The following is a 9,981-nucleotide window of genomic DNA, read 5'->3' as shown; positions in this document are numbered from 1 at the left end:
GCTTTTATATCCTTACAACTTTGTGCTTATTCTTGTTTGATCCGCCTTTTCTTTCGATTCACTCAAAAATTCGCCCTTCATTTTAGAGGAATCTTATTTTGCAGGAATTAGCCTTTTACTTCAATTGTAATACCTTTTATCTGAGGATAGTGAATATTTTACCATAGTCAAGATGATACAGGGCTTATAGTTCTATTCATACAACATCTACAACACCGTTATACGTAAGAAACATTTCTTTAAAAATACCAAGGCCTAAAAGTCGTGGAATATAAGAATTTATCAAGAATCTTAGACATTCCCAGACCGCATCAACAGTTCAACTTTTTGTCTATTTGAGCAAGTAAGACAAGCTTATGAAAGACATCCAGCGAGGCACGCCCGTCAAGGTTGTATGATTCAGAGCTTGGTTTGTTTGATTGATTCTTTAAAATATTTTCATGATGGAGGAGGACAGTGACAAAGACCTGAGCTTTCTTCCTCAGTTTTTACCAAATGTAAACGTTGTGTCACTTAAAAATGGTTTATGAATAATTTTAGGCTCAGAAGTAAACAGCAAAACTTGCGACTGCCGAAATTGAGAATGTTTATGTCGTCCTGACGTAAGCAACCTTAGACGCGAACACGAGGCAAGCAAATGGGCTACTGATTTATTTTTACCCAATTGATGGCCTAAACAAGAAACAAGACGAGTTGATCGTTGAAGACAGTAATACAAAATTTGTATGGAATGTCAGATAGACAATGTCCAAGACGAAACGGCAGGAGGTAATAATGACATCAAGTCTTCAAGAATTTGAGCACCAGAAGTTTAAGAGTTTATCAGGAATTGACAACAGTAAAAAGGGAAGCATCGATCAGCCAATTATTGATTTGGTATCATTCATAAACAACTTAAATGATTTCTTCACAACAAGTTCCTGTTCTGGCAGAATCGCTGTAATATCAGAGGTTAGTTTGTTATGAAAAAGCATCAAATGTATGTCTGCATAGCATGTATAATTAAAAAGAAAATCGTCTCTGTTTGGAAAACTCGCTTAACGCAGCGCAGCGTTTACGTCTATTCAGTTCAGTTTCAAATCCTACGATTTATGGCATATATGCTATACTCTACAAGAAGCTCTCTCAATAGATGAAATAATTGAGGTTCCATATTTCTTTTCTTAGGGCAGTTCATCTCCTCTTCCTATTTGAATTTACTAATGTTTTATCTGAATTGTTTGAATTATATTTACTACTATTTGCCCCTAATCAAAATACTTTTCTACAAAAACCTTTGTACCTTTGACTAAGGGGTTGTCAGTGACTAATGTTGTACCATTTTTATGCAATCAGGGTGATGCTAGGAAGAAAGGCTGTAATTGGTTGTACATGTCACATGCTACAAGCAGCCAGTCAGACATTGTAAGTATTTTTATTTCTTGCAGTTTTAAAACAGTATTCTATTTTGTTAGAATCACAAGAGTGTTTTAGGGGATAAATCATACTTAAGATGTATTTAGATGTATATATGTTTTACTTATCCTGTGGCAAAATTTCAAATGATATTAACTGCAATACTTCATAATAATCATGACTCTTTTATTTGAAATTTTTATGAGCTATGACAAGTTTATTTCTTTTCCTTGTTAAAATTTCTTTATCTTTATCAAGAAATATTTTTTGGCACAGTTGACATCAAGAAAAGTTGAAATGGCAATGTTAATCGTTTTTTGTTAGAAATTTGAATATAACCACATATAAATGAAGCTGTATTTTATTTTCTAAACAAACAGGTAAAAGCTGTGAAGGACTCAATAGACTCTACAACTGCAAATTTTAAATATGAGGCTTTTGTGCTTCATGTACAATGCAAAACGTTGGATAAAGCACAGAAAATGGTATGACTTATTTTGCATGTTTTCTTTTGGATGACATGATTAAAAAAGAGCTTGAGAATGCACCAAAAAGATTCTAATCTCAAATTTGCAGGGTTTCTATTAGACATTTCAATCAAAGTCTAAATTGAGATTGTTTGTAGGTAATTTGTGCTACTTTCTACTTTCCTTATGTCATTCAGTTCTTTGATACATTTAAAGCTAATGCTGTGAAGCTCCTTGGTAAGCTCGATTCTCTCATGTTTTATGATAACAGTTTATAATTTTATTCTTAAAGCTCCAAAGTGCACTTCAAGCAGGCTTCAGAAATTCTGGTCTGGTAATTGGCAAAAAGAAAAGAATTATGTTGGTAAACAGTTTTACTTTTTGTATTTACGTAGTTGGGTTTCAAATATTGTTTTGCTGGGTTTTCATAGTACAGAAAGGACAAAGAATATTTCTGATGTTCATTTTTAGAACAATGGGTTTTGCAAAACATTTATTGTCTGAAATTTCTAATGCCATCACCACCCCTTTGAATTTAAATAGTGACAAATTGTTTGTTTTACATAACCATCTCTGGAAATTCTTTTGAAGCTGATTGGCTTTTTGAGCTATCAAATCTTTAGTTCCAAGGTGGCCTTTCATTTGGAATGGGAGACTGATGCTACTGTTCATCATAAAGTCTAAGTAGCCATAATATTAGAACTTTTGTCTAAAGTAATAGATCTAGAAGCACTTTGTTTAGAATTTGTTATCAATTTTTTTCTAAAATCTACTCTTTTTATATTTTTCTCCCAAAATTTAATGCTGAAAATCAATGGGTCCAAATGTTTTTTGCTAAATGTAAGCAATATTGAGGTACTTTTTCTTTTCACTAGGGAATATATATATGGTCAGCTTTAAATAACTTAGATTGTTCATGCAATGCAAAATTGATAATATCCTGTGAGGATGATTCTGTTATTGTTGTTACTTTATACAACTACTTGTAACATTTTGATTTGCTATTGTAAAAGGCAAACAAGTCTGATTTTCAACCTTGGAAAAATTAATGATTTTTAGCAATGGTTTTTAGCATTTTCTTAGCAAAATTTGTTTTGGAATTTGTTTCAAATCATATGTTCTTTTTATGAATTTCAGTAATGAAAATAAGCCCATCGTTATATATTGTATTGTTCAGGGTGAAAATGTGTCTATTTCTGTCATAATTGTAGTCAATAAATGTTTTAGGCAGTACGAAGTACACATGCTATGGAAGTACCACTTGTTCTGAAAGGCAAGCTTATGGTTTCTGAGGAGGTAATCTTTTAAACATTTAACTCCATTTTAAAGTTATACAGTTTCTTAAATAGGGCTTCCAATTTTCAGAAATGCTCTTTTTTGAAATTGAAAGAATAATTTTTACCACCTGAATACTAATGTTTCTGAGGTTTGTATTTTCACAGTATATAGCAAACATTGTTGAGATTTGTAATGAAAAGCTAGAAGAAAACTTCAAAAGGATTGACAGGTAACATTGAGACACCTTTTATTCATTGACGATTTGTTTGGCTGAGAATCCCTTTTGACCATTTTGAAAAATTAGATTTTGTAATTAACTTATTGTTTGATCTTAAACTGAGAGACTGTCTACACTCCATGTTGAATTCAACATGGACTAACTAACTTTCATCTCAACAAAGAAATTTCAGAATTGCTTTGTTGAGGTGAAAGTTAAGAATTGTTAGTCATGATATGTTATTGGTTTTTTGGATAATGAATTCAGACAATTTAGCTCAACATTATCTTGACCTGTGCCTAGTTACATCTTGTAAACTTTAGAAAAATAAGCAGTAAGTTCAAATCTCAGCCCATAATGAACTGAACAAATGTTAAAATTTATCAGTTTCAGCAAAGTTATAATCATGAACATATCTCTACTTATGTTAGCAGCCTCTAAGCTCTGCTATATCCTTTCCTAAAAATTGATTTAACCTTGCTTTTTCAGAAGATCTAAAGCTTTTTCTCTATGTTTGTTGATTGATTAGTTTTTTTATATATTTATATCCTCATCACCCCGATTTAGTAGCAACTACCAGGGCATTTAGACATGTGAATAAAATGACATAATTGCAGTTAATGAAACAAAGCAATTACTTCATTTGCTTATAAAATATTACAATCCTTGTAGATTTTACAATGCACTGAAGGCAGTATTTCAAGTGTGATAGAAGGATGAGAAGTTGCTATGTTCCTGGATAGCCCTGTCAAGAAATGGAACACATGCCCTACATTGCTTAAGAGAAGGTTAAAAGTTTAACTCAGATTACTAATATATATTTATTGCCATCTAAACATTTCCCCTAGATAAGAAGGAAGTCATCAAGTGGAAGGGAAATTTTATTTTTACTGGTTTTGTATGAGCTTATTGAAACGAATATTATCTTTATTGGTGGCAAAAGTTGCTCAAAAGACATTTTTCCTTTCACCGGGCAATTCCATTACCAAGCACATTGATATATTGTAGATGTGATAGAAATAGTTTTATGGAAAAAGAATTTCTCACATGGAAACAAAGTTTTAATGTTTATATAGGTGTATGCTGTTACCCTTATATAGGTTATACTGTTATCATTCAAGCTTTTCAATATTTTCAAAGTTTTTGGGCTAGTTTAGTATCTTCCAATACCTAATTGTCTGAGATATGTATCTGAGCTTGAATAATATTTGAATTTTTATTAGTTTCAGTCTTCTTGTATGCACCAATTCTTTTTAAATGAGCTTCAATGTTTGATTCGTTTTGGCTTCCCAGTTTGTGGATGGGCAGAGGAATTCTATATTTTGACTGTTTAATTGGATGATTTACCTCACATTGCACCCATTCCTCTTTGTAGAAATCTAATTTTTTGGAAATTTCTCCATTTTCTATTGTATTTGATCGACACATTTTATGCATTTTATTGTTTTTAAATCCAACATAGCTTCTGCTTTTCCTGCAAAACAGGCTGCTGTGTTGGTGTTTTACCTTCCCATCATTCTTTAGATGATAATCTTTCCTGTGCCCATACTTTCCATAAACTTTGTTTGGGTAAGATTTTGTAGGCCATGTAAAAGCAAAGGATTTTCTGTTCTTGTGATATATTCTTTTTCGAGTATCATGTTTTTCAAGTATTTTGTACGATATGCCATTATCCAATGACCCATGTATACTTGATTCACTAGCTTTCGCCTCAGTCAGTTTGACGGGATTTTCCGTTTTAGAATGACTCTCTGTTTCGGGAAGGTCTCCTCTCTGAAATTTTAGCTCTTGGCTTTCAGAAGCTTGTGTCTCAAAAGCAGGTTTTTTAAGCACTTCTGAAGAAGGCTTGCCAACTTTTTCTTTTAGACTGATGTTTGCATTTTGATCATCTTGCTCCTTGGCAGGGATTTTTCTCTTTTCATTGACAAGTTTGGCTTGTTCGAATTTATTAGGCTCAAGTTCAAAAAGATATCGATTTGCCATGAGACTTTGAGCATATTCTCTAGCAGATTTTTTTCTGCACGTGATTATTTCTGCGTACAATCTTCTTTGCACTTGACGTAATTTCTTTTCACTTTCCCTTGCACCCCGAGTCGCTTTTCTATAAAATCCTGCGATTTTGTTATGAACATAACCAGTGCCCATTTGTTTCTAGAATATGTAATTATTTCGACTGTTATTTTTGCACTAAACATGGTTATAAACATGATATCCTTTGAGTCAATCGCTACTTGGAATATAACACTGTTTTCAACTGCCTGCAAAATGAAAATTTATGAAGTAGTACTCAAATCACAAAATCACATAATCCTGTCATTCAATCAGTGCCTGTCAATCTCATAATCCTTTTAAACCTTTCAATATGTAGAACAATCCACTTGAAGTTTTAAACTTGTTGAAAAATCTTACCACTTCTGAGCAGGAAAAGAAATATTGACTCCATATTTCCACAACCTCTTTAACACATTCGCCTTGAACTATTGTTTGTAATCTTGCAGATCGACTGTCAATCTAAAAGAGAAAATAAAAGATAACAAATACAGAATAAGAAATGTGTTTTATATGCAATGCTTGCTACAAAGTAAAAGAAAAACCCTATGAACCATGGCTATTTTGTGCTATGCTATGTCCCTTGCACAATTCTGCCAATGTTTTCCCCTAGGCATACATTTTTTCCGTGCTAATTCATGAATCATTTTATATGGACTCCTGAAAAGCACTCTGTTTGTGAAGCCCACTGATATATGCACCCTTTTTACCTGCTAAATCTTTCCACCCACCTTCGTGTAAAAAAGTGCTATTTACAGCCAAGCACTTCGCTTCAGACGTTTGATTACAGACAACAATGAACTCCAAAAAACCTCAAAAAACTTCGAAAAAAATCTAATCATGAGAGGTTATGAATCTCAAAATATCACCACCGAATTTAGTAAACTGACATATGTCACCCAAAACGAGCTTCTCTTCCCAGGAAACCCCACCAACAATGAAACCACCCCTCAGAGCACCCAGACAGGGGGCCCGCACTACCTCAACTTCGAACCCCCTCCACCAGAACCACAAGCTCTACCTTTTGTTGTCCCATTCAAGATCAAAACTATACATATAGGCTCCATCCTTACTAAACATTGGCACTTGATTTCAGCTGATGCTTATCTTAAACAAATATGGAACAACACCAGACTGATTCTAGCCCTTACTAGAAGGCCTAACCTTAAAGATCAATTGGTCCACTCTAAATTAGGCCATTAACACAAAGCCGCTTCTCGAAGCATCGCGCGCCTTTAGCTTTATCAACATATAAATATTATACTAGAGACACAGTTCCGTCTAAGGTACGGCATCCACTGATTATTGAACTTTCATTGTTATTACCTATATATATTTATTTTGCAACCGTGAACCTGGAAGCAGAATTGCGAGGGGCGCCCACTAGAAACGGACATACCAAATTAAAGCCCCGGAATGTCCCTCGTGGGTTTCTGGCTGACGAGCTGCTATTTATCATTTTCTGCCCATTTACAGGCTTATTGCTCAAAACACAAAAGGGGCACACACAACCGCCCCCATCTGATTTTAAGGCTGTAACCAGGTGGTAGTGACTACTCCTTTTTTCTCCTTTTTTCTCCTTTTTGTCCTTTTGGATTTTACAATTTTATTCACACAATGGTTTTTTAGTTTTTTACCTTCTATGCCTATAAAAACATTGCAAGGCGTTTCCCAAAAACTATCTTTGTTTTATAAGAGTGGACAGCATTCTGATGCAAAGTCTTTTCTAAGGGGACTCAGCTGTGGGGTGAAACTGTTATTCTAATAAAAAGGGCAAAGTCTAATTGTTTTAAACGAAAGGAAGGTCATTGCAACACGTAGGAGCAACTACTCTCATAATTGATATGTTGAAAAAGGATATTCTTTTGTAATTCTAGTATTCTTTTATATGCTCTTGCAATTTAACAGTGGAAGTTGGCAAAAGATTTTTATTCAAAAAAATTTGGAACGCATTTTAATGTCCTAGTGATACATGACCGGCTATTTCCACTTTTTCCAACCTTCCAATCAAAATTTCTGTCTGGAGCCACTGCTTTAGTATAAGAAAACTGAATTTTTCTTACTTCTATTAGTCTTGATTTTTGTAAGCCCTAGTTCTTAGCTTGCAACAATCTGTACCATGCCAATTAGCTATATCTAATCAAATGTTTTTTAATGTTGTTTACCATTGAATAAAGCTTGTTCAGCTCTTTGAGTATTGTAGCTGCCACAGCCCTGATCTGCAAAAGAAATTATATATTGCATAGGGCTCAGTATTTCTAACGGTTTAATAAATACTTCGCTGATAGGTATTCAATGGAAACTCGAGATAATGAGCAATTAGCAAAATTTTCATCGAGATTGGAATAGGCCTAATATCAGTCAAAGAGCGGGAAAATTCTGAATGCTGACAAAAACGATCAGTGTCAAAATTTCAAGGCACATTTTTGGAATCTGTTGTGCTGACTGATCGAAACACCATGGGAGATAATGTCTCTTTCTTGCAAACATTTTGTAAGTTTACTCTTTTATAAAGATTTATGAGTCGTTTTTTTAGCTTTCCCTTACACAGAACTTTTTCTTTTATAGCAAATTGAATTACGGAAAGCTTATAAGAATGCAACGATTTACAAGTTGCGTTGAGAAAGTTTCAAAAAATACTCTTGCACTAAGCTGTTCAACAACTCTTTTTTTGACTACGCATCATTTGAAAAAAGTTATTTTATTTTTACCAGCTCACACTTTTTATGGCACGAAGCTTTTAATGATAATTTTGTGATATTTAGTATACATATTTGAAGACATGGGTGCCTCCGTCAACTGTATAATTCATCGTTCAAATCTGTTTGAGTTTAAGGTCATGTTTTCCGTCAATTCGAGTTACATCCAAGATGCCTTTTCATATTTGTTCAATTTACGAAGACAACTTATGATGAAAACAGACACACAAAATTTGGGTTTAAACTTAATTTGCAAAAAAAACATAGAGTCTAAAAGTGTTCTATTCAAAGGAATTTCTAGTAAATTCATACTAATGGGTGTGAACAGTCCCGTACGAAAAGCAGTCACCCATAAAAAGCGTTACCTGGTTTTGAGCTTGCGACTGGTAGCTCTTTTGAATGAGATGATTGAAGAGTTTTGTACCATTTCTTCTTTCATTTGGGTTTGTAAGGCTTTTGATTTTTGAGAATAAAAGATCTGAAAAGAGAATTTATCTCTATTTTAGTATGTTTTTTATAATTCGAAAGATATTTAATTTCCCGTATATTCATGACACTCCCGTAGAAGACAAAACACCTGCACCTCACTGTAGAATTAAAAGGTTTTTTTAAGCTTTCATTTGTTTCTACATTCATCAAAATCTCAATTTTTAATTTGCCTTGGGAACTTTGATTTTGACATCTAAAAGTTTTGATAATCAGTACAGATGAATGTATGATGTATTTAGACCTGTCAACCTATAATTTTCAAAACCTGGAGATTTCAGATTTTTTGTTGAGAGAAACAGGGAGATTTAGCCAAAAATTGGGAGATCCCTGGAATTTTTTGATTTTTTGTAAACAGTTAAAAGTCATGTTGGACAAACAGTTAATGGCAATAGTTATCATGGAAAGTTTTATTTAATGGCTTAACGCTAACAAAAACTTTGTCGCGAAAAAAGTCAATTCAATCATTTTTGTTATACGAAAACCTTTGCTGAAAGACAAGGAAAAACAGGGAGGAAATCTTAAAAACCGGGAGACCGGGAGAAAGCAGGCAAAACCCGGAGTCTTCCGGCAGAACCGGGAGAGTTGACAGGTCTGTAGGTAGATGCATCTACTACTTAGTTTTCTCCGTTATTTAACAAATGGGGTCATGGATAATATCAATTGATGACTCTTTGAAATCAATTTTAGCAGCTGAAACCCTTAACTTTCCTAACACAAAAACACTTACCGGTGTTTCTTGATATTTGATTATGAAGACAACGTAGCTCTTCACTGCCATCTACTGAGCGAAACCAAATATGGTCTAAATCTTGAACCTAGTAGAAATATGTACCAGTGCTTTTAATGGCAAATTTGCACCATACAAAACCAGTACAGTTATTCAAACCAGTACAGTTAGGAATTTTCCAACCTCTTTTTTATTTCTTATTTTCAACTTATCATTAATTGGTAAATTAAATGATATTCATTGATAGGTCATTGCTTTTGTTGATGTTTCTAATAACGTCAAAAGCCCGTTGATTTTGGCTGACAAGAGCAACGTAGGTCAAATCCTTCATGTTAAGTAATTTTGCGAGGTAGACGTGAATTCAAAGCAGATGGTTAAATATGTATCTAATGAGAATTTCAGCACAATGTTTAGTTACATAATGTTCATCCTGAGAGGTTTATTCAAGGTATTTTTCTGGCATAATTAAGCCACACCCATAAATATACTTTTATTTTAGAGCAAATCATTGGATAGGTCTGTAAAAGAAACTTATAATTAAAAATAAATTATGAAGTAAGTGATGAGTTTAGAATTGAAACTAAGTAGAACCAGAGAAGAACAAAGATGGAGAACAAATGTTTGTATATACTCAGTACCTACTGCGTTCTCGTCATTGAG

General features: G+C 33.6%; 2 protein-coding genes and 1 long non-coding RNA gene across 3 annotated transcripts; 1 reads left to right on the top strand and 2 right to left on the bottom strand.

The window, feature by feature from the left end:
- The first annotated feature begins 11 nt into the window (after positions 1-11).
- Positions 12-4,579, top strand: LOC135693696 (tRNA wybutosine-synthesizing protein 3 homolog). Its single transcript, XM_065212238.2, has 7 exons — positions 12-951; positions 1,336-1,404; positions 1,776-1,880; positions 2,155-2,226; positions 3,090-3,158; positions 3,305-3,369; positions 4,030-4,579. Exons 1-7 carry the CDS (start codon positions 745-747, stop codon positions 4,064-4,066), a joined length of 624 nt encoding a protein of 207 aa, XP_065068310.2. The 5' UTR covers positions 12-744; the 3' UTR covers positions 4,067-4,579.
- Positions 4,528-7,637, bottom strand: LOC135693690 (uncharacterized). The gene is made up of 3 exons (XM_065212231.2): positions 7,572-7,637; positions 5,767-5,868; positions 4,528-5,508 (listed from the first exon to the last, which is right to left on the bottom strand). The coding sequence occupies exons 1-3, from the start codon at positions 7,572-7,574 to the stop codon at positions 4,528-4,530; spliced, it is 1,086 nt and encodes a 361-aa protein (XP_065068303.2). The 5' UTR covers positions 7,575-7,637.
- On the bottom strand, positions 7,572-9,465 carry LOC148958967 (uncharacterized). The gene is made up of 3 exons (XR_016144201.1): positions 9,322-9,465; positions 8,471-8,583; positions 7,572-7,625 (listed from the first exon to the last, which is right to left on the bottom strand). It is a non-coding gene; the product is annotated as an uncharacterized LOC148958967 (long non-coding RNA).
- Between the last annotated feature and the right edge of the window lie 516 nt (positions 9,466-9,981).

The sequence above is a fragment of the Rhopilema esculentum genome, chromosome 11 (genome assembly GCF_057945365.1).
Source record: "Rhopilema esculentum isolate cy_ngs chromosome 11, ASM5794536v1, whole genome shotgun sequence".
In the NCBI taxonomy this organism is placed as follows: domain Eukaryota; kingdom Metazoa; phylum Cnidaria; class Scyphozoa; order Rhizostomeae; family Rhizostomatidae; genus Rhopilema; species Rhopilema esculentum.
Note: the sequence above shows the minus strand (reverse complement) of the source record. Positions and strands in the feature narration are given on the sequence as shown.

Excerpts from the sequence above, each read along its gene's own strand:
- LOC135693696 (XM_065212238.2), top strand. The coding sequence starts at position 745 with ATGTCCAAGACGAAACGGCAGGAGGTAATAATGACATCAAGTCTTCAA. Across the intron at positions 1,405-1,775 it reads CAAGCAGCCAGTCAGACATT|GTAAAAGCTGTGAAGGACTC; the intron begins GTAAGTATTTTT and ends CTAAACAAACAG. Across the intron at positions 3,370-4,029 it reads AACTTCAAAAGGATTGACAG|ATTTTACAATGCACTGAAGG; the intron begins GTAACATTGAGA and ends CAATCCTTGTAG.
- LOC135693690 (XM_065212231.2), bottom strand. Across the intron at positions 5,509-5,766 it reads TCTTTTCCTGCTCAGAAGTG|AAACAAATGGGCACTGGTTA; the intron begins GTAAGATTTTTC and ends TACATATTCTAG.